We start from the raw sequence: 23,492 nt of genomic DNA on the forward strand, positions 1-23,492 counted from the left end.
CCTAGAGCTTTGCTTCTCAAATGCTAATATGAACTGAATCAATGGGTGGGGACCCTTTTAAAATGTAGATCATGATCTAGCAGGTTTGGGGTGGGGCCTGAAAGTCTACATTTCTAATAAGCTCCCAGGGGATTCCAGGGCCACCAACAACAGTAAAATACCTATGTAGGGACTATATAAACAATCTTCAGTACAGGTGATATTAATAAGACTGACAATTAAGATGCCATTGAGTTTCTGGTTCTGGACCGAGTATGTTCTACAAGCACTATGACTTTTTTTCTTATTAAATCCACAAGGAAACTAAAGCTGAGAGAGACAAAACTATGAGACAAAACTGAAATCTGAGCCAGCTTCGCATGACTCCAAAGCTCAGACTCTCTCATGAAGCCTATCAATGGTGATACCTGGTCCTGAGTTGATGAAACATCTCCTCCAACCTTGGAATGATAAATATCCACCAACACCTTTCCAACAAAATCGTGTCTAAAGATTCTGCAGTCATCTTCTGGCTGAAAACACCTGACTCTGTCAGGCTAAAGGTGTTAGCTACAACCTCCTGATCACCTTTAAGAATCTGCAATAGGGTTTTAAATCCAACCAAGGAAGCCTCTGGGCAGGATGTATCTTCTGTAGATAAGAAAAATCCCACTTGCAGGGTAGAAATAAGACGTGGGAGAAGGAAACATGGAGGAGAAATAGTGAACCCTTAAGCTCGGATAATGTAGTTGGAAAAGCATGGGCTTTGGAAACTTTTAAACTTAGTTTTTGCTAGCCTCGCTAAGTGTTCTTGACCTCATCATTTAATATCCTTGAGCCTCGGTTTTCACATCTGTAAAATAGGGGCAAAACTATCAGTTTCATTAAGTATTGTTGTAAGGATTAAAACTATCACATGAAAGCGTCTGGTAAATAGTAGCTAATCAATAAGTGATCTCAGTAATTGTAATAATGGAAATAGTAATTATTATTATTATTTGAAATCTCAAAATATGGCCCGTTGGGGACTTTTTTTGTTCTCTTGTTTTTGTCTTTTTCTTTTAAGAAAGGAGTAGCCCATTGCTAACTAATGTACTGTACATAATGCTAAACATAATAGAATTAATGGAAAACATTTTAAGATTGGGAAATAATTGCAAACATTTAAATTTGGGAGTTTTAATGTTACAAGACATATGTCTGGCTTCTCTTGAGGAATCAGGAGATGGGGCCACATGGGTTTGGGCTAGTATTCCTGCCTGGCAGAGCCACTCAAAGTGATGGGGAGAAGCTACTCCTGCTATAATTGAGATATGTCCCTTCCAATTTGCACATCTCACTTACTGGTCTCACAACCTCCTCCTAAAGATATTTTAGTGTGCAATCTCTGCTCGGGAGAAAAAAAAATTACAAATTGTGCTTCGGCTGAAAACAGTGGAGTTTACAAGTCTCTGCAAAGAACCCAGATGGACTTCCTCCCTCTCTGCCTCTCATCCTCCAGGTGCGAGAGCTTCTATGATGCTACAAGAGTCCAAAAAGCCTTCCAGAAAGCCCTCCCTAGTGGCCCCCTCTTATATTTCACTTACTATTACAGAACTGGATTTTAGGAGGATCTGGGTATATTTGTGGGATGGCTGTAGAGATTCATCTTGAGTTTCCTTCTTATCCTAGATTAGGTTTAAAATCCTGAACTTATTCTTTTGGTGAGAGTAGAAAATACTATATTTCAATTCTGAATCTCTCAAAAAATAATCAGGTACATTTATTTAAAGATACTCCTAAATCTCTCTCTTTCACACACACACACACACACACACACACACACACACACACACACACACAGAGCAATGGGCTGAAAGCAAGTATAGACTATTTCACCTGGTGAAAATTGTTTTCGAAAATGACAGAGAACTAATATAGAGGGTTTCAGTGTTTACAATACCACATGTATATCAAACAAACACTAGAAACATACAAACGGATTTATATTTTTTCCAGAGGAAATATCAATGATATTGGGGTGTTCGTGTTTTTAAAATGATACTGACTTTAACACAATGATGAGTGTACAGCGATTAACCTCTGCGTCAGTTTTAAATGTATAACCCAGTAACTAATTTAATCCCCTAAAAAAATAACAGCCGTTGGCATTATTCTTTGAGTAATCCTTGTTTAGTTTCCATAATGGTATACAGTTTAATGAAAAACTCATTAGAATGTAGCATGCAGCATAATTAATTCTGGTTGATTCTTTTGGTGTTATTAGCTAATGCTGGATTCCATTTTCCATTGGCTTTATTAATTTTTCATAAAACAATATTTTGACTGTAATGGGTTGTAACAGTTCCATAGAAGTTCTAGAAATGCGTTAACTGTCATCAGTGTAGTTAATCTAACTAGGATTTTGAGATTTGTGTGTTGGTTCTTCAACACTAAATTTTTTAAAAGAAAAGGGGACAGCTTCGTTTTATACTTGGAGAATGAGTATCTACGTATTATTAACATAAAGTGTATTAAACACTATTTAGCCAATTTGTCTCTATTTACACAACAACTTAATTGGCTGGGCTAGTAACAGTGAACCATAAATTTTGAAAAGAACGCTGAAAGTGGAAAGCAAAAAAATCTTCAAAACGAAATGGTTTATGATAGAATGGTAACTCAAGTTAAAACGTAAAGAGAAAAATGAACCCACCTCATTTTAAAAATCTCTGGTAATCTGCTTTCCTCAGAAAAGTTTTGGACAAAAGTAGGAGACACATTGTATAATAGCTTTTGTTGTTGGGCACCATTTGGTAATCCTGGGGTCTGTCAAGAACCCAGTCTCTGGGATTGGTGACCAGTCACCGATGTGGTCTTACATCTTTCAGGGCTTAACCCACATATATTGTTCATGATAAGACTCCGATTTGTTGCAAATGTAGGTCTGGGTCCTAATTCATCACTGTGTTCTTATTTTTTTTTTATTATTTCATTTATTTAATCAGAGCTTTCAATGGTTGTCAACCACTCAACGGATAAATTCCAGAAGCCAGATTCCTTTTTATGGTATTATCAGGTCTTTAGCAACTTTTCTCTAGAAGGTTCTTTCTGATCTCAGTCAATATTTCTCAGTCTTTGGAGAAAACTGATTTTGCCTCAGAAATTCCCATCTCAGATGAACATCAAGTACTTGTATTTATTTTTAATTCTGTTTTAATTTTTCTCAGTGGATTCTGAAGATAAGGTTGAGAAACTCCTCTGGACGCTACCAAACTTCTCCTTATTTACCCCTACAATGATCTTCTCTCTGCCTTCTTGGCTGGCAAACTCTAACTTATCCTTCCAGATCCAGTTTATGGCACCCCTTTCAATGCAGAGAGAGTGGTTATTTTCCAGTGGTCCAGGAGGTATCATCATTTATTATACCCTGAGTTTATTTGTGTGCATCCTTTACTGCCCTGCCAAATTCTGGAGGGAAGGGCTGCTACCCCAGAGCCTACCACAGTGCCTGGCACTTCCCAGGTCCTGAGCTAAAGGATGAATTAATGGAAGCCAGTGGTATGTGTGAATTCATACACAGCCTCTCTCTTTGGTCCTTCCTTGATGGACATCATATAACTGAGTGACAGCCAGCTAACCATGGGTTCATGCAGTATCGTGTAATTGCTACCAAAATGCAATGCTAAAAAACCCAAACCAAAACCAAAACACCTCCCCAGGGCATAAGCTTTGTGTTTATTAAATCTGGAATCTACAGCCAGGGTCAGCAAAGTAGGGGCCAAGGCTTTCACAGTTTTACATAGCTGGTTGGTGGGGAGAGGAAGATGACTATTTCATGACACATGAAAATTACATGAAATGTAAATGTCTGTGTTTTTAAATAAAGTTTTATTGGAACACAGCTATGCCTATTCCTTTATGTATTATCTATGGTTACTTTCGCACTAGAAGGGCAGAGCTGAGTAGCTGTGGCAGAGACTATATGGCTCATAAAGCTGAAAGTATTGACTAACTGGCCCTTTACTGAAAAAGTTTGCAGACCCCTGCTCTAAGTGAAAAAGCCACTCATTCCTTCCTCTTTCATAACTAAATTCAGCTTCATCTTTTCTCCTAGAATCAGCAAACACAGTAGTACGTCTTGTCTTATATCACCAGCCTCATCCTCACCACTTCCATCACGATCACTTTTGTGATATGTTCTGAGTTTGCCAACTCCATTTTCTTTTTTTTGATGTTGGGCAGGAAAGGGTTAACTCAGCAAGCCCGGCCCGCTCAAACTTTGTGCATCTCCCCCCAAAGCCTTGTCTTTAGGACTGGTCAGCTCCTGGGAGATGAGTTCTGAGCCCGTGGAATATTCTAGCTGATGAGATTGTTTTTGGATGCCTGTGGCCTTGGGCTACACAGTACCAGTTTGATAAGATTGTTTATGGAAGCAATGTGATTTATGGCGAGTACTTATTTTTGCTCTTTGGGCTAAGGTTTGAGTAGTTGAGGTCAGTCATGGGTGCTCCAGGTCTACGTGACCAACTCCCCCCAAAAAACTTGACGCCAAGGCTCAGGTGAGCTTCCCTGACTGGCGACACTTTGCATGTGGTGTCACACATCTTTGCTGGGAAAACGAAGCACTTCCTGTGACTCTACAGGGAGAGCACACCCAGAAGCTTGCGCCTGGTTTCCTCTGGGCTTCCCCCCAGGTGCTCCTTCCCTTTGCCAATTTTCAATCTGTAGCCTTTTGTTGCAATAAATTGGAATTGTGAGTGTATCAGTCTTTCTGCATCCTGTGAGTATGTCTAACCAAGCCAGCCAGCTCTGCAGCATAAATCAAACTATGCTTTTCCCTCTGGAGTCAAAAATCATAAAGGAATGCCCAGAAGAGGAAACATTTGGGCAAATGTCTCTCTTTCATTCTTTGATTGCCATCAATAACTACAGCTGCTTGGACATCTTTAACAGGAGCCATCAGCAGGGCATGAGAATTTTTAAGATATCTGGTGCATAGGTCACATCTTTACTCATGTGCTTCTATTAGGACCGGGTTTTTCAATCTCAGCACTGTCAGAATTTTAGGCCAGATCATTCTTCGTGTGGGGGCCCGTCCGGGGCACTGCAGGATATTTTGCAGCATCCTTAGCCCCACCCTCTAGAGGCCAGTAGTGAACACCCCTCCCCCCAGATGTAACGGTGAAAATTGTCTCCAGAAATTCGCTGATTCCTTTGGGAGGCAAAATCACTCCCAGTTAAGAACCATCAATCCAAAATACTGGATTAACTAAAGCATGTCTGTGTAATAGGGAAGAACAAATCTGACTCCACATTAGATCTGTTTCTTTTACTTTAACCTTTGTATTCTTTTGCTTTTGCTTAGAGTTAAGAATGTTGCCTATAGCCTGAAATACACAGGATAGCTATTCTCAAGGCTCTGACCTTTAAGAGTACAACACTTTTCCATTCTTGTAGAGATAAAGTTGCAGAACAGAGAATAACATTTGTTTTGTTGGAGGTTTATAGGAACATCGTGACCTGAGCCATGTGCACAAAGGATTCCGACACCAAGAAGTGGGCAACAACCAACCTGGCCCCTCCTTCGCCTTGCCTTTAAAAATACTTTGCAGAAACCCTTCAAGGAGTTTGCGGGTTTGGGGGCAAGAGCCACCTGTCTCCTCGCATGGTTCTTTATATAATAAAGACCTTTACATAATAAACCTGTCTCTGCTCCAAACTCTGACGTTTCAGTATTGTTTGGCCTCCCTGTGCCTCAGGCACAGGAGCTTGCGTTTAGTAACATATGGGAGGTAACTTGCAGGGAAAGGAATTGGCTTCCTAATAAGATATACAAAGATAGGGGTTTGAATCAGCTCTTTAACCTTTGAAGTAAGCAACCTTGGGCAACTCCACTCCACTGGATTTCTACTTTATCTGCAAAAGGAAGAAAATGACACTCATCCTGCAAAGCTGCAATCTCTGTAAACATATGTAAACATCCCATCATGGGGGTTGGGCATGCAGCCAGTAATATTAAATGCAAAGATACTCTTCCTAATTGCCATTATATTCTATGACCTAATGAATGGAAGGCATAGAGGGGGTGCCCTCATCTACTACTGAGGAAGCTGCATCGGAAGGTGGTGAAAAATATGGGCTTTGTGGTTAGAAAAAAGACCTTTATATAATATACAGATGCTTCACAAACTAGTTCTGTGATTTAGGAAATGAGATAAACTCTCCACAAAAACCTTGGTTTCATAATTTCTACAAAGAAGATAATGCTGTAACATTTTTATTAGAATTGGAGGAGACGCAGAGTTTAGCACAGCGCCTGGCACAGATTAAGCGCCCAGAGTTGGCTTATGTTGCTGATGTTTTGAGTTGCCGAGTATATTGATGAGGGCCACCTAGAACTTTCCCTATGAAATTTATCCAGAGTCAGATACCCGAACCTCATCTTCCTCCACAGCCTAGTGGTGGGGCTTCTCCTACAAGGACCATCCTGTCACTCCCTGCTTTGGGGCAAGCTCACCTTGCTATAGCCTTTCCATGCAATAGAATGGGGACCCATTTATTTAGGAAATGCAGTTTTCAGCACATAAGCGAGTGCCGATACTGTTTGAAGATCCCCACAGGCTCCATCAAAGCCGAGCTGCATTCCCTCTGTAGGACAGGGAAGGACGCAGATAAAAATTAAGGCCAAATGTGGCCAGGGATGGAGTGAAATCCATTAAGACAGAAGCAGGGAGGAGAGAGAAGAAGCAAAGTGAATTGCCACCAAAAGAGGAGGCAAAAGTAAACAGATGTACGAGATAAACTCTTTGAAGTGGAACATTTCCAGGCTGAAAATCCTTTGCTCGGGGACTTAAATCTGGACTCTTCCGTTCCAGTTCACTGAAGTGCACTGCACTGGAATCTGGCAGATGTGTAAATTATACACAACATCACCAAGCCAAAGGTCATTTGTTCACAAGAAGCAGCTCCTCACTGCCCTGGCTCTGAGTCCAGGCGAGGCTGGTCCTCTGGGTGGATACGCGCAACTTTAGAGTCATGAGGTACACCTGAATATCTGCTGCTTGGAGGGGGCTCTGGGTGGTGGCAGGTGCCTTTCCAACCCACCTTATACTCTTTCAGGATGCTAAGGCAGTCACCCAAAACGGGGCGTGCTTTGTACCCAGTCTTTTGGCAGATCACCCCAAGCCCAATCCAAAGTCTAGGATTGTGACCAATAAAAGAAAAGCAACTTAGGTCAGGTTATCCCAGGTTCTGGACAAATTTTACATTTTTTCAGATGCTCTTGTATCCAGATTGCAGGAAAGGAAATGGAAAGAAGTCCATCCAAAAGTGTGGCTAAAGGTCATTCTCTGAACTGTGATGGACTCAACCAAGTGAAGTGGGGGGAGGGAGACCTACATTTACCTACTTCTGACCCAATTCTTAGATGAATCATGGTTCACAGTGGCCAAGAGCCCATAGAAAACCAATACCCGGTAATCCAAGGTCAAATACACCTGCCCTTTCGAGCTACGCAATCACAGAGCACTACATCCATCCTCTTCATTTTTAACCTTTATATTGAGATCCCAATCCACTTTCTCATCCCCTAGCCTGGCATCAAGTCATGTGATCCGTGGCCAGGCTTGTGCCGACGTGGACACAATCAATCCAGGTGACTTCAGCGATCACACTAATCTCTTATATCTTTATCTTACTTTACAGTCTGTGAAGATCTTTTACACTCATTATTTTATCTGATCCTCCCTATAACCCCAGGATAACCTAGTTTCAAGACCTGGCCACTTTTCAAGTGTGACTTTGCAGATAGGTATGCCCTTCTTTTAGCACCCGTCATTTTGTTTCACTCCCCACAAAGCAGAAATGTTTATTTTCAGAAGGAGGATCCACTCAGGATCCTCTTCTTTCCTCCCCCGCAAAAGCCCACTAATAATAATAGTGTCACCAAGACTATTGTTCACTGTCATCTTCAAGGTTTCCAAGTCGATTGACTCTGCATCTCTCTCCTTTTGAGTTTAATTGTGTATTTCTAGTCATCAGGACCTTACTCTATCTTAGATCTGCATTGCATTGGAAGATCTTTTCCTCTCCCTATTGATCACAGCTCGTGGAGTAATTTAACTCAATTCCAATTTTCCTTTGCAGGCGGGGAGCTCCCTATTCACGGAAGTGAGTTATGTGCGTTCAAGTGGTGCATCTTACGAATCTTGTGAAGCTTTGCTGCCTTATAGCCCCACTGATGGAATATTTAATCACAGAAATGAGTTGGCAGATATGATATAAAGTGTGCGTGAGCTTTGCAGCCATCTTACCACAGCAAGTGAGAAACGGATGACTTTGCCATTTGTCAGGACCATGTCGACAATTGTGTATAGCCTTCTGTTATTTATTTTTATTTTGTTTTACTCATGTATGAAGATTAAAGGTGCTTTCAATCAGCAGTTTTGTTGGCTAGCTATCATGATTATCCCTTAAGAATATCACTTTTTTTAAAAAAAACCTTTTTATTAGATGGCAAAGGGGACTTCTCAGAATGACAGGAAACTCTAAGAATCCCTGTTGAGGCCTCCGCAGCGGGATTCCTAAAAACCCTATTTTTAATTACACGAAATAACCTGAGAAATGCTACTGGGAACAGATATTTGCAGACGTTTTACTTCTACTTAGTGCCTTCAGTTTTATTTTGACTCTAAAATGGAATGCCCGTACATGCTGGCTAGTCTTTGAAACTCACCTGGGCATTTTTTTGTATTGACTTATCAATCATTTGTCATGAGAATAAGCCTCAAGGAGTCTGAAGATGATTAGGCTTAGGAAATAATCAATGCTGCTGCTTAGTTTTATAGGAAAACACCCACTTGTCTTTGGAGGAGATTTATGTATGTTCATGGAATATGCTGATTTAGATGTATCTGCTTCTGGAAACTGGTATTGGATAAGCATTTAAAAGAGTTCTTGCAGGTATAAAACTTGATGAGAGTTCAGAAAAACCACCCCCAATGAAAGACCTTTCCTAACAGCTTTCTAAATGCTTCTCTTAGAACGTGTGTGAGGGAGAGTGCATGTCATAATTTATCAAAGCAAATTAATACTGTTCAGCTAGTAATTAAAGATCCTCATTAAGAGGTATAACTGCTCTCCCCACCCCCACCCTGCGTGAGCAATAAAAACACACTCCGGGCGTCAAGAGGTTACAGACGAAAATCGATAACCTGCCATTTTATAATTAAAGGGAAAATAAATGTTAGGGGAAAAGTCCACTAAATTAGGAAAATTACCTTTAGGAGAAATTGAAAATATTGATTTTAATTTACAAAATATGTGCACTTTTCATGCCCCATTCTGAGAGACAATTGGAGGCTGGGTTGTTAATTCTGCATAAGCTTCATAAAATCAATAATTATACTATGGGAATATTGTGATCTTTGTCATTAACACCAAGTCTTATATATAGAAATGACTAATAAAATAAGGCTGGCTCTCTGTGTCAGGCAGATACAGGGCTGACCTGTGAAATACCCACAGCAGATCAATGACAAGGTCTTCATTTCAGCTCTGGGGCACATTCAAAATTCCAAGATAAATCCAGACTATGTTTGTAGTTGGGGAAATTTAAAATGCCCCCTAGATTCTTAGTCATGGGTATTTAAATGGATAACATGAGGCATTATACCTGGTTATGGAAATGAACACGTTCTACAGCTCTATTTTGCATATATGCATTCCACAGATACAGGTGCCTGAAATTTTAGATGTAAGCTAGCAGGATTCTCAGTGTTTATGGGTCTTCAAGTATTTAAAAGGAATTGTTCTGGAGTGTTGGATCTGCAGCAACACTTCCCCACATTTCTGAATATCATGAGCTATGTCTACCTACATAGACAAACATACAGGCTAAAAGAGAAAGCCTCTGATTATCAAGGATAGCCCAGATATTGGCAACACCAAACACAAATATTCAGATTTCTCAAGTAACATTTACTTCTCCGTGCCCCCTCATCCCCCCCCCCCCCTTTTTTTTTAGATTTAAGTTTACTGAAGCAGCTCATAGAAATAATTATTTGGTTGTCTGGGCTCCTGAAAGCTTCCCCTGGCATAAGCAGTTAATATGTCTGAATACTGTGGTATTTGGAATAATCCAAAATTATTATCTTACTTCTCTTCTTTAATTTGACTGATTTGGAGAGAGCAGTAGCGTGATCTACTATCAGAGGGCACAGTCAATAAGAATGATGACTTTTAACATTCATAAAAAATAAAGCAAAGTAACCTGGTTGCAAAGAACACAGGCTCTTGATTTTAGCTGGCTTTTTACCAGCTGTGAAATCTTAGCCCTGTGATGCAAACCCTTTGTACCTTAGTTTCCACATTTGGAAAACTGCCATGAGGATTCAAACACATTAATTTAGGTAAAGTGCTTAGAACAGTGCCTGACCATAAAAGTACTCAATCAAGAGTAACCCTTATTACAACTTATTTTCTCCCCATAGTCCAATGATCTTTTTTTTTTTTTTTTTTTTTGCAGTACGCGGGCCTCTCACTGCTGTGGCCTCTCCCGTTGCAGAGCACAGGCTCCGGACACGCAGGCTCAGCGGCCATGGCTCACGGGCCCAGCCGCTCCGCGGCATGTGGGATCTTCCCGGACCGGGGCACAAACCCATGTCCCCTGCATCGGCAGGCGGACTCTCAACCAGTGCGCCACCAGGGAAGCCCCAATGATCTAACTTTTGAGGCTGGGCCCAGGGCTTATCTGAATGGCTGCTCTAATGTTCTAAAAGTTATGCAGATTCATGTATTCTCGTACGTTTAAGTCATTCTGAATTGTTTCTTCTGTCTTAATGGCCTCTTACACACCCACAGATATGCACAGAGGTTTGAAATCATTGGAAAGTAGATATTTGGTGTTTTCCTGGTTGCTTGAGCCAAAGGCGACCAGCAACTACATTGCGTAGGGCTGGAAAAATGTACTTTCCTCTCTCTCTGTCACAATTCGGACATTCATACCCTACCTCCTCATTGAATGGTTTCTTGCTTCTTGCTCTTGATTTCATTATTTTGGGGGAGAAAAAACATGCATATAGGCACGTGCACAGACACGGACGGACGGACACACACACACACACACACACACACACGCAGAATCTGCCACCTCTTTATTCCAGAGACTCCATTTCACCCAGCACTCCCAGCAGATACACAGAAGCTGCTTTCCAACTTCCTTCTTGCCCTTTTGGGGGATTTCATTTCTCTGAAGCTTTGGACAAAGATGTATCCCAGCAATATCTGTGCCCCCTGAATTGATAAGCTGAGCACTGAAGGACTAGTCCTCTCATGAATTAAAAGAGAATCTTTTAGTCTAGTGGTACACTCAGAATTCAGCAGAATCAGCTCTCAGTTAACTTTCCCCTTATGGCAGAGAGGTGGAACATTAACTTATTTATTTCTATTTCCTTGACATTTATATGGTGCTGCTATGCAGCAAACACTCTTCAGATATTAACCCATGTAATTCTTATAAATACCTGTGCGTTTGTTACTACTATCATCTCCCATGTAACAGATGAAGACGCTGAGGCACAGAGAGGTTAAGTAACTCGCCTAGAATCACACAGCTGGCAAGTAGAGAAACCAGGATTCCATCCTGGGCTGCCTGATAGTAATGCCCACGTTCCTCACTCTATGTGTCCCCTCAGGAAGTGGACCCCACCACATAGCCATGGAAAGCCTTATAGCTAGGTCTTGCCTCCCCAATAAGAGTCAACACAACTACTTCACTATTAGAATCCCTGGTCGTAACCTAGGCTTGTAATAAAATTCACACATGAAGAACAACTACAAATATTGCCTACCTAAAATCCAGAACTCAGCTACCACATTGGGCCTTCCAAGGTTTACCATCTATTAAAATCAAGTTGGGTTTTGTGCTAGCTAAGTTTCCTATGTTCCTTTGTCATCCACTAGCGTCAATGTTTAGTTTCGGGAAGATGACTGACGTAGGGCATCTCAGAAGAGACAAAGCAAGGGGTGTGACTTACCATCAAGAGATTACAAAATGAGTGGATCTAAACCAACGGGTCATTGATTTCTCCTTATTAAAAAGCAAGGGCCACATCAAAGCAAGACTTCTTTTCAACATCAATGTGACAAATCTACTAAGGTTCTCAGGTGTTCAATGCAGCCTTGTTCATGAGCAGGGAAGTAACAGGTAGAAGTAACAGGCTATGCTGAGCAAAAAATCTCAGCTGCTGTTGCTTCTGAGTTACTCTCTCCCCAAATCTGATGACCAAGTTTTCTGGGACAGTGGATTTGAGTGGCAGTTGGGTGGCTGGGAAGGGATGAGGAGAAAGCTATATACCCTTGAAGGCAAAGCAGGGAGAAAGGGAATTGCTAAGGGAAATTGATTAATGGAAAAAGAAGGACAACTTAGCTTTCCTAGTTTTCTAAATAATCCTTCTCTTTGCAATTCCAAAACACTGGCACATTATTGGGATAATTAAGCCAACTCTCTGCTTTGCCAAGGGAATAAAAAATGCAATTCCAAATGGAAACGTATGGCTGAAAAACACGTTCAGGCACATTGAAAGAAAACAGGCATGAGCAGCTGTCCATTTGTTCAAACCTCTTGAACAAAATCTCAGTGCTTTTTTTGAGGCAAAATCAGTGTGAAATGTCACAAGGAGCCGCGGCTCCATGCTTATGCCACAATGTAACTTACATGATTCCCCTTTATTTTTTTAAAAGCTTTTAAACACTTTTGGTTTTGCCTTAAAAAAAAATCATTCAAAACTTGCTAGGATAGGAATTTATCAGTTCAGATTATTTTATAAACCCATTCTTTATGGGCAGGCAAAGCACATTTAGAAAAGACCAAGAAGACATCATGCAAAGAGAAAACTCTTTACCTGCATAGAATTCGGGACTGTACACTGCACCCACAACTGGATTCAATTTCCAGCCTTAAAACAAATACACAAAAATGTTATCATCACATTTGATTCAACAACTCCTATCATTGCAAATTAACTACAAGTCAAATGGGTTGGTGTATTTCTTTTTAATTTTAAAATTAAGAGGATGTATAGTTTGGGCAGGCATAAAGAATACTTGAAAACTATACATAGGAAAAATAGATTTAGGCCCTTTTTTGGTTTTCTGCCAATACAAGTTAATAGCATGGAAACTACTGACCAGCCACAGATGAACCTTTTGAAAAGGATGTGATAATTCATTTCATCCCATATCAATATTTTCTAGAGCCCCTATAATAATTTAAATTTTTTGGTCTTCTTTCATGGATCACTGCTAGATATTCCTTTGTATTAAGTTCATCCCTTTGTAATACATCCCTTTGTATTAAGTTTGCAAAGTTTTGGAAGATGAACAGAATTCTTTGCAGAAACATATTCTGAAAATCGTCATTCCTAATTGTGACCCAGAGACTCTACAGAACTCCAAAGTGCTTTTTAAATCCCAAAGAAAATGACATTTATCCACTAGAGATTGTGTGGAATACATTTCAAAGAATTCAAGAACCATAAAAATTCTTAATAAGCATGTGATATCTAAGGTAACTTTCAAATAACCTGTATATAGGATTAACAGAATCCTGTAATGTTCCAAACGTTCCACATGGTGCGTTTTCTGTAAAATGAATCCTGGCCCTTTAGAAACTTTTACTCAAGAAAAGAGCAAACAAGAATATTTGCAAATCAAGCTACCCTCATTACACACCCACTGGGCACTATTTAGGGAACAACCTCAAAAAATGATCATGTTTTAGGGTTTGGTGATCATTTCCTGCTCCTGCTGGTAAGTCTTTTATAAAAGCATCTATTACAGACTTGCCAAAAGACACTAGACAGGTGTGGGAAACCTTGTGTCTTTGAGGTGAAGGTCAAACATCAGAGGTCCTCTACTAAATGCTCCTGAGAAAAGGCAATGGTGAGAGTTGTGATGTGAGAGAAGGTATTTGTGACAAGTACTCTCTGAGCTCTTCCCAGAGGGAGAGGGTGTGCCATCCTATTGCCTGGTCTAAGTGATGAGCCTGGAAGAACAGCTGAGAGGTGACCGCAATCTACTGATCCACTAAGGAAGACAGAGGCACTATGTTGCAATAGATTGGCCCCTGGATGGACCTAAGAACTTTCTAGAACTTTCCAAGAATGTTTTGTTTCTAGAAACTTTCCGTTCCAATTTGAATAAACTAGCTGGTTTACAGCACCCAGGGTGATCTTAGGATAGGGTTTTCCAAAGGGTTATCCTTGGATTACTTGGCAGGCATATTAATGGGAAAATCCTAGCTGCAATTTTAGACCCAGAGAACGAGACATGAAATTCTGAGATGTATTGTCCCAGGGGCTTCTGAAACTCCATATTGTCACCTTCCTCGCCTATATTAAACACATCTTATCTTATAGAAATTCCTACAGTGGTAAAAAAATAAAAATTACCCCAATCATTTCAGAATATGTGCTTTATAAATATGGAAAATGACTTCAATTTGACCAACTGAAATTCACTGCTTCCTAAAAAAGAAAATGCTCAATTTCTGAGGACATGTCCACATTTTAAGTCATTTGGAATCAAAGAGAAAATAGAGCAAACTGGCTGCAAATAAAGCTTCAGGGTTATCTGGACATATTTAATTTTCTCTTGCTAGTTTTTCACAGAAATCTAGAGTTTGTGAAAGAAATCTTTACGTAGCCATATTAAGTGAATAATTAAGTTATGAATTTATTACCCTTCTTCTTCCCTCTGTCCTCCATCTTACATCCTGCTTATGCCCCTACCTTTTACTGGTAGTGAAGACAGGGTCGTTTTGAAACCATTGTTTCTTTTATGTATTCTTATTAACTCCCTTAAATAATTCCTTTTGCACACGAGGCTGGGACACACCATTCACTGAACGTGGAACCATTGATCAACTTTGATGTAACTCTCAAAGATTGTAAGTTAGGCCAACAGTCTTTCATTTTTTTCAAAGAAACAGATTTCTCAGTCTTTCATTTTTCTCAAAGAAACAGATTTCTCAGAGGTGTCTAAGGCTGTCTAGAAATCATGTTTCTTTCATCTACATTTACCTTCCTCATTTCCTTGGGCTAAGAAAACTCTATGTATCTATCTATCTATCTATCTATCTATCTATATCTATCATCCATCCATCCAACCATCTCTATCATTACTCTCTCTTTCTTTATTATCTATTTATCTTTTGACTAATCAATCAATCTCTCAGCTCTTGACAAAGCTGACCTGATGTCTTCTTAGGGCATGCTACTTAATGCCACTTTCTAACTACCTACCAATGATCTACCAGTTTACCAAGTCTCCCCATGGAAAACTTCCATTCAATATAAACATAATAGAAACAAAATGATACTCTCCCTCCTCAGAAGATCTATGCCATCTCACATTTGCAAGTATTAACTGAGAGAGCCAATTGATAAGGTCTCCTCTACAATAAGTCAGCTGGGATCTGTGAGCAGCAAAATGAAATGAGACTGCTCAGGTAGTCATGGGAACATCAGTGCAGGTTTTCCCTTCTTCCCATCACTGGTCTTTTCTCCTAAATAAGGCTGCTCTATTCCCACTGTAGGAAAAATAAAGGCTTTTCTGAACCACACCACAGGCATGAAAATTCAACTTCTCATCTCCCTCCTCCCCTGAAGCAGATTCCTCACCAAGTCTTCCCCCCTTCAGCAAATGGCATCTCCATCCACTTGGTTCCTCAAAACAAAATTCTTGATAAATAATGCCTTGATGCTTCCCTTACCCTCATATCCCGTGTACCATCCATTAGAAAATCCTGTTTGTTAGACTTTGAAAAGATGTTTCCACTCTCTCCACTTCCCTCCCTCACCAATGCCACCATCCCAGCCCAAGACATTTATATTTCTTAGCTGGACAAGTCCACGGCAACAAAGTCCTAACTCTCACCATCTTCGCTTCCTCTTTTCCTAGTGGTCAAACCAATTTTTAAAAGTAAATCAGATATGTCATCCTGCTACTCAGAACTCAATAGCTTCCTGCTGCACTTAGAACACAAATTCTTTATTTATTTATTTATTTATTAAATTTATTTATTTTTGCCTGTGTTGGGTCTTTGTTGCTACGCGTGGGCTCTCTCTAGTTGCGGCGAAGGGGCTACTCTTCATTGAGGTGCATGGGCTTCTCATTGTGGTGGCCTCTCCTGTTGCGGAGCATGGGCTCTAGGCATGCAGGCTTCAGTAGTTGCAGCATGTGGGCTCAGTAGTTGTGGCTCACAGGCTTAGTTGCTCCGTGGCACATGGGATCTTCCCGGACCAGGGATTGAACCCGTGTCCCCTGCCTTGGCAGGTGGATTCTCAACCACTGCGTCACCAGGGAAGCCCTAGAACACAAATTCTTTACCTTGGCCTACAAGCCCACACAATCTAACCCCGGTCCATTTGTTTTGTACCACTGTTCCCTTTTCTCCAAACTGTGGTGACACTGGCCTTTTTCATCTTTTCAAAACAACTTAAGATCCTTCTAGACCAATCTAGACCATTCTGGGTTGTATCCACTGCTCGCTCTGCTTGGAGAACTCTGCTCATTCCTCAAAAGTTGACCTGATATTATTTAGGTCTCCAATGTCTCCCCAGGGCAGGCTGTTTAATGCCTCTTCCTTCCCTACTCTTACGGCTGTCCTCTGATTCAATTCCCAGTTTTGTTTTCTGCATAGCGGTTAACACCGTCTGGATTTATCTTTTTTCTTTTGTTGTTTGTTCTTAATTGTTTTTATAAACTTTCTCCTTCATTAAAATTAATGGTGACGTGAGCGGGACTGACTGCTGTCCGATGTGAATTCCCAACATCTAAAGCTGTTTGGCAAATAGTCAGTGCTCCATATATTTACTTAGTTTTGCTCTAAAGGAACTGAAAGAATAAAGAGCTTTTTTTTAATGGACTCATTCCTTTTTAGCTAGGATCTCCTTCCTACCGTCAATGACCTGCTTCCCTATATACACCTAATAAAAAAGGGCCCTGTTAGGGGTGACTGTCTTCAAGGGAAAGGCAATAAGAATCCAGCCCTTGAAAATCACCTCTGCTCAGACTTAACAGGGATCTTGCAGGCTTATGTAAATGCATGCAAATCACATGCAAATGGCCTCCTAGTCCCTGTGACTCCTTCTAGTACCTGGAAGGGACCCTTGGGATCACCTTGCTGGACACAGGAGCCTGCACTGTCAGGAAGACAGGCAAAATGATCCCAGTTTTAATTTCTCAGGCAGTTTGTGTATGTCCCCAGGCCTTGCAAATTCAGAGATTTTGATCAAGGACATTAAACTGAACAATGAAGCTTACAACAAAGGGAGAACAGCTGACAAAGCCCACCGCTCCCAGCTCCCAGGGCCCCCATACAACAAGGCAATGGAGCAGAGACCAGACATGTGGCTGTCTCACTCCATATTACACATAGGAGCTGTTTAGAGAGATCCCTCTGCGGCCTGGCCTCAAGGGGCTGCATCCACATCAGTGTTCCCCTCCTAAAATTTAGCTTCTCAAAGGTCATCTGCCAGCCTTCTGCAGAAACACTGGCCGAGGTCCCCAGTGTTAACTATGGCTGTATTAGGTGTTAAAAGACAGGTCTGAATGTGCACACAAAAAACTCTGCGTGTGCCTTCTCTAGGGCTTTGCGGAGTTGGGTATCGAAGGAACACATTCAAGAAATCACCCTTAAATGTCCGGGGTTACCATAATTCAAAAAGAGTTATGTACCACAATGTTCGTTGTAGCACTATTTACAATAGCCAGGACATGGCAGCAACCTAAGTGCCCAAAGACTGATGAATGGATAAAGAAGATGTGGCACATATATACAATGGAATATTACTCAGCCATAAAAAGGAACAAAATTGAGTAGTGAGGTGGATGGACATAGAGTCTGTCATACAGAGTGCAGTAAGTCAGAAAGAGAAAAACAAATACCATATGCTGACACATATATATGGAATCTAAAAAAAAAAAAAAATGGTTCTGATGAACCCAGGGGCGGGACAGGAATAAAGACACAGACATAGAGAATGGACTTGAGGACACGGGGAAGGGGAAGGGTAAATTGGGACGAAGTGAGAGAGTGGCATGGACATACATACACTACCAAATGTAAAATAGCTAGTGGGAAGCAGCCGCATAGCACAGGGAGATCAGCTCGGTGCTTTGCGACCACGTAGAGGGGTGGGATAGGGAGGGTGGGAGGGAGATGCAAGAGGGAGAGGATATGGGGATATACCTATGCATATAGCTGATTCACTTTGTTATACAGCAGAAACTAACACAACATTGAAAAGCAATTTTACTCCAATAGATGTTAAAAAAAAAAAATGTCTGGGGTTTCCCAAACTGCATACCCAGGTTTTCTAAAGACATGACCTGAGGATGCCAGGGATCTGGCGTTTGAAATGGTGCAGACGGCAATGCCCAAAATGAAAAGTCAGTTGCACATTGCATCTGGTTCACTCAGGAACTTTTTGTTTTGCAACACATATTTATTGTCAACATTTAAATTTCGTCTATACAGGATTTCTGTTTCTCTTCAAACATGAGCAGAAATAGCTACTTTAGATTAAGAATCCCCCATGGACCAATTTGCTGGGGGTGATGAGGGACCACCCCACTTAACCCTCCAGTTTGTCTCCTCCCTATTACATGCTGGGCTTGGAGGCCAAAGGTCAGCAATCTTTTATTGTTACCCTGTGCTGTTTTTTTCCTCTAGAAGAGACATACTTTGCTTTTCCCAGTATGAAAATGAGAGTCCCAAAAGGCCACAGGTTTCTCAGACCCTCTCTGCTTCCTTATTTATTTGACCTAGCCAGCTTCTGTTAGCATCTGACTGTTTGATCCTTAAGTTAGTATGTCTATCAGGAAACTCAGCTTACTATCTACAGGAAAAAAAAAAAAAGAGAACAGGATGGCAACTTATTACTGAGATTATTGTGTAAATAAATTTTTAGGGGACTTTGTACCCCTGCCACTGTTCTGAGTATTTTATCTCCCATAATAATCACAAATACCCTATATAGTAGGTCCCATTTCTCAGGTCCCACTTGGGAAAGCTGTTATGTGGAGTGTTTCAACAGCCTGCCTGCAGTTCAATAGCCAGTGAAAGGCAGATATGATGCGAAGTCCACCTCTCCATATAGTCTTGGGTCTTTTTGTCCCGTTTTCAACCTTCCTAAGATCTCGGAGAAAATAAAAGAGCTACATCCAACACCAATGCTTCTCCAACATCGAAGAAGTTCCTGAGAATCTGATTTTCAACTTGTTTTCCAGAGGAAGCATTTGATCTCCAATGAGCTCAGTAAAGCTTAACTCTTCTCTGAGGGTTGGTGTCCTCAGGGAAAATCAGCAATACAGAAGTAGCCCGCCCAATTCCCTCTTTGTGGAGCTTTCTGATGGGGCGGGTTTCCAGACCCCTATGTGTCATTCTACAGTCTTCTCTTATTGCCAAGTTCAAATGTCCTGGGAAACGGAATCCACATCCTCCATGATTTCATTAACTTTGGTCCTCTATAGCAGAGCCTCCTAACCTTGTGTCTTATCGCGGTTAGGGTCCTGTCCCATTCATCATCAAAAACTTTGCAGTTGCTTAAAGTTTTGCTGGATGACTGACAAGACTGAAGGAGTGCATGAATGTGATGCTGGCATGGAGAGCTATATTTTTCCATGGGAAGGTGATCTCAAAATTTGATGACTCTAGTGATGCATAATTTTGCTGCAGCCTAAGTTTGATGGTTTGTGAGAATGAATGAGGTAGCTAATGAATGAATCTCACCAATCAATTTTCTCATTTCCATGTGACTTTATTTGTCCTCACTTCTCTTTTTTTTCCTGGCTTTATCGAGGTATAACTGATAACTAAGTTTGTCTATGTTGAAGGATTGAAGGTGTACCATTTGTTGATTTGATATACATACACACTGTAAAATTTTTGCCACAATCCAGCTAATTAACATATCCATCATCTCACATAGCTACCACTTTCTTTTTTCGTTTTCTTTTTTTTTTCTTTTTCTAGTGATAATATCCTCTATTAACACAGTCATGCTTGTTAAGGATCTGAGAGGGACCCATATCTTTTCAGTTATGTTGGATTGCCTTTTATGGGAAATTTTACTTGTAGTGATGGTACTCATGAATTAAGGATTGAAAAAGCTTTGAAAACTACTTTTCTTGAATACCAAAATTCTCCACCATTTCCACTATAGAAGCCAATCATCTTTATGTAGTTAGGATCTGCCTTTTTTTTAAAGTCAGTTCTACTGCGACTGCCCATCTACCCCTTAGGTACCATCCTCAGTCCATGTGACAGGATAAGCCCCTGAGTACCCCCTTTTGGGTACACAGATTAGAGACCCATATGACATTTCTGGAAACTAAGAATGCATGGTTCCCTGGAATGGGATGTGGGATGTTTATGCCAACATACCAAACTGGGAATTTGGGGCTGCAACTTTAATAATCTTTCTGTTCCTGTAGCTGGTTGCTTGAGTGCAGCTCTGTAAGATGACAGGGGAAAGCGATGCACTCGTAACACATGGGCATGGCCACAAGATTTTGTTATTTCATAATAAAAAAAAAGCCTTCACTAATCACTCCATCTCCTCTAGCCTCAAATTTTACAGCTTTACCACAGGAAAACTATGTCTTCTTTACAGGACTTCACGTGGACCCAGTGCATCTAAAATGCTTAACATAATGCCATACACTCGGAGATGTTCGCTATTAATAAATAGGCTTTGAATTGTGTCTCCAAGGCCCACAGGTCCAGTTTTCAGCCCCTGGGTATGTCATTGATCAATAGCACTTTCTTTAAAATAAATATGCCTACATATGGCTTAAGGAATAATATTTGGCTTCCCTTGCTTTATTTTCTCACATAAGCAGCAGATATGAACATCTATGCATATGCATGAAAGCATGCGTGGTGCAAACACACACACACACACTCACACGCACACACAATTGCTACTTCATAATTAAAGAAAGTGCCCAGTAGTCATGTTGGTGTCATTGTGTACTAGCTCTGGCAAGTTGCAGAGCTATCATTTTTACCCAAGTAGAAAGTCTTCATGACATGTAACTCAGCGGTTTGCTTCATTTCATCACTGGGCATTCAAAGTCTGTTGCAAAAATTTTCTATACCATTTAAGGTTATGTCTTGGGTTGTTGGAGCTGGGAAAATGGGTCAGCAGAATAAATAATTCTTCTGGTCTTTCTCCTTAGACTCCTATTATATTGAGGGTATATTTCTGTTTAATTTTGCCCCTTTTAAAAATAAGAACAGACTGGCTTAGCCTAATTGGTAGCCATTTGCACAAGAAAGAAGAAAAACAAAAACAAAACTACCAAATGCTTGTAGTATTGTTTATAATATAAAAAAAAATGTCAATCAGTACGTGAGGTGGGAATAAACCCATACATTCATTTTATGGAATATTATGTAACCACTAAAAAGAATGAATGTAGTCTGTATGTATTAACATTGAAAGAACTCCATATGACTTATAAAAGCCAATTAGAAATGATATATACACCATGTTCACATAAAAAGAATGCACACACTACTGTGAATGTTATAAATATATACTGAGTACATATACATACAAGAAAGTGCAAAATAAAGGTATAGACAATAATCTGTAATAGTGGTACCTTCTGAGGAGGTAGCTGGGAAACCAAGGTGGCAGTAGTGTCATTCAAAATATAGTTTAGCCTTTTCTTCCCCCCCTTTTTCCTTCCCTCCTTCCTTCCTTCCTTCCTCTCTCCCTCTCTCTCTTTCTTTCTTTTCCTTTTTTAATGTCTGTATTTCCATGTTTCATGTGTAATTAAAATGTTAAAAATGGAAAATTCCACAAATTTTTCCTTAAGACTGTAATAAAATTGCTATTTTTTTAAAATCTATAAACCAAAAAATATCTTCCAGTCTCACAATTCAATTCAACCATTAACATTTTGGTGTACTGCCTACCTTAATTCAAATCATGCTATACATATAATTTTCTTATTTTAAAATTTTTAATTCATTATGAGGCCCTTTGTAGTCTTCATCCTACTCATTTTAATGACTATAATATTCCACTAAGCTCTAACTTTAACTTACTACATTACATTCTTTCTAATTCTGGTACAATTAAGTATGTGATTAGCATATCAGCAGCCTCCCTCCCCCCATATATCTTAAGAGACATTTTTTCTGAGAAGGATTAAAGAATCAAAATGTGTGAACATTTTAAATAACTCTTCATACATATTAAATCCTTATTATGAAGCGTCTTGAGATGTCTTCTTCTAGAGCAAGGGCAGAAATGCCTTGTCCTGAAGGGGTCTGCAATACACAGCAACACCCTCACCTGCCCCCAAATGCCACTGGTGGGCAACCAGTTCTCACTATGGAACTGGTCATGAGACACCTTCTAAGGCACTTTAAAAGCCTAATAGCTCCAGAGAAGATTCAAAGCCAGAACCAAATTCTGCAGTCCCACTTCTGGGGATGATTAGCGATCAGTGAAGAGGTGGTGATGAAAAAAGAAACAAACAAAACTTCCATCCTCCTTCAACTAACTCTAATAACAATAAACTAAATTACCCAAGTAATTCCTAAATAAGCACTGTATCTCACTCACATGGGAGTTATTACAGAGAGACTGAAAGAAGGACATGCACTCTTAACCTGAGAACTAAATTTGCCTTTGTCATGAAATTTATCTTATTTGATTCAAGTGGTTCACTGTAGCAGGTCAGCAGCAAGGACACAGTAGCCATGCTGAGGCAAATATGGCTTGTTGAAATAGATTCCCCAGTTAAATTACTTAATAGATTCTGAGGTAGAGACAATTTCTTGTAAAAGGCCAATCTCTACTTACCATTTGTATAAGGGTTGACAGTCTTTTTATTTGTCATTACACGTGCTGTGGCATTATTTACCTATGTACATAGAAAACTCAAATAAGCACATATTCCAGGGCCAGTCCACAGTTCAATTAGTTGCATGCATTATGACTGTGATTACTTATTAAAAAAAAAAAACACCAAAAACTAAAATGCATTTTAATTTATAAAAGGCAGTAGGTGCATAACAAAATCATACATTTTTATAATTACATTTACTTCATAACCATTTTAACTTAACAAATCATTTCAATAAAGCAATGTCATATCATTTAAAAGTTTAATAAGGAGACAGTAAAAGCAAATTAAAAGGAACTGCATAATTGAAGACTGAAAAGCATGCGTGTACTCCATGGTAACACAGAAACAATAAATATTTTTTAAACATAAAGTAAGTTTCACATGAAGGAACATGCAGTGGAATAGAAGAGGGGAGAGACAAGGTACAAGGGAACATAAATGTCAAAAAAAGGACAAACAAGTTTTAGCCGTATGCAACACTTTACGAGGGAAGAACCATCGGGAAGCAACATCTAGCATTCAACACTTGGAACAAGAGCCTTTTACATCGCAAGAATTAACAAAATCATTCAAGCTTTAAAGTCACAGCTAACAAAAGG

At 40.1% G+C, this 23,492-nt stretch overlaps 1 protein-coding gene across 11 annotated transcripts in view; it reads right to left on the minus strand.

Moving 5' to 3' along the window:
• Nucleotides 1–23,492, minus strand: part of RBFOX1 (RNA binding fox-1 homolog 1) — a 2,175,109-nt gene that overhangs the window by 92,629 nt on the left and 2,058,988 nt on the right. For all 11 annotated transcript variants that reach the window (XM_027117455.1, XM_027117451.1, XM_027117457.1 and 8 more), the window contains exons 12-13: nucleotides 22,848–22,908; nucleotides 12,864–12,917 (exon numbers count right to left, since the gene is read on the minus strand). In XM_027117455.1, coding sequence (XP_026973256.1) covers nucleotides 12,864–12,917; nucleotides 22,848–22,908 — 115 coding nt within the window. The remainder of the gene's footprint in view (nucleotides 1–12,863; nucleotides 12,918–22,847; nucleotides 22,909–23,492) is intronic.

Source organism: Aethalodelphis obliquidens, unplaced genomic scaffold (assembly GCF_003676395.1).
Source record: "Aethalodelphis obliquidens isolate GAN/ISIS:26980383/991018 unplaced genomic scaffold, ASM367639v1 scaffold18, whole genome shotgun sequence".
Taxonomy (NCBI): Eukaryota; Metazoa; Chordata; class Mammalia; order Artiodactyla; family Delphinidae; genus Aethalodelphis; species Aethalodelphis obliquidens.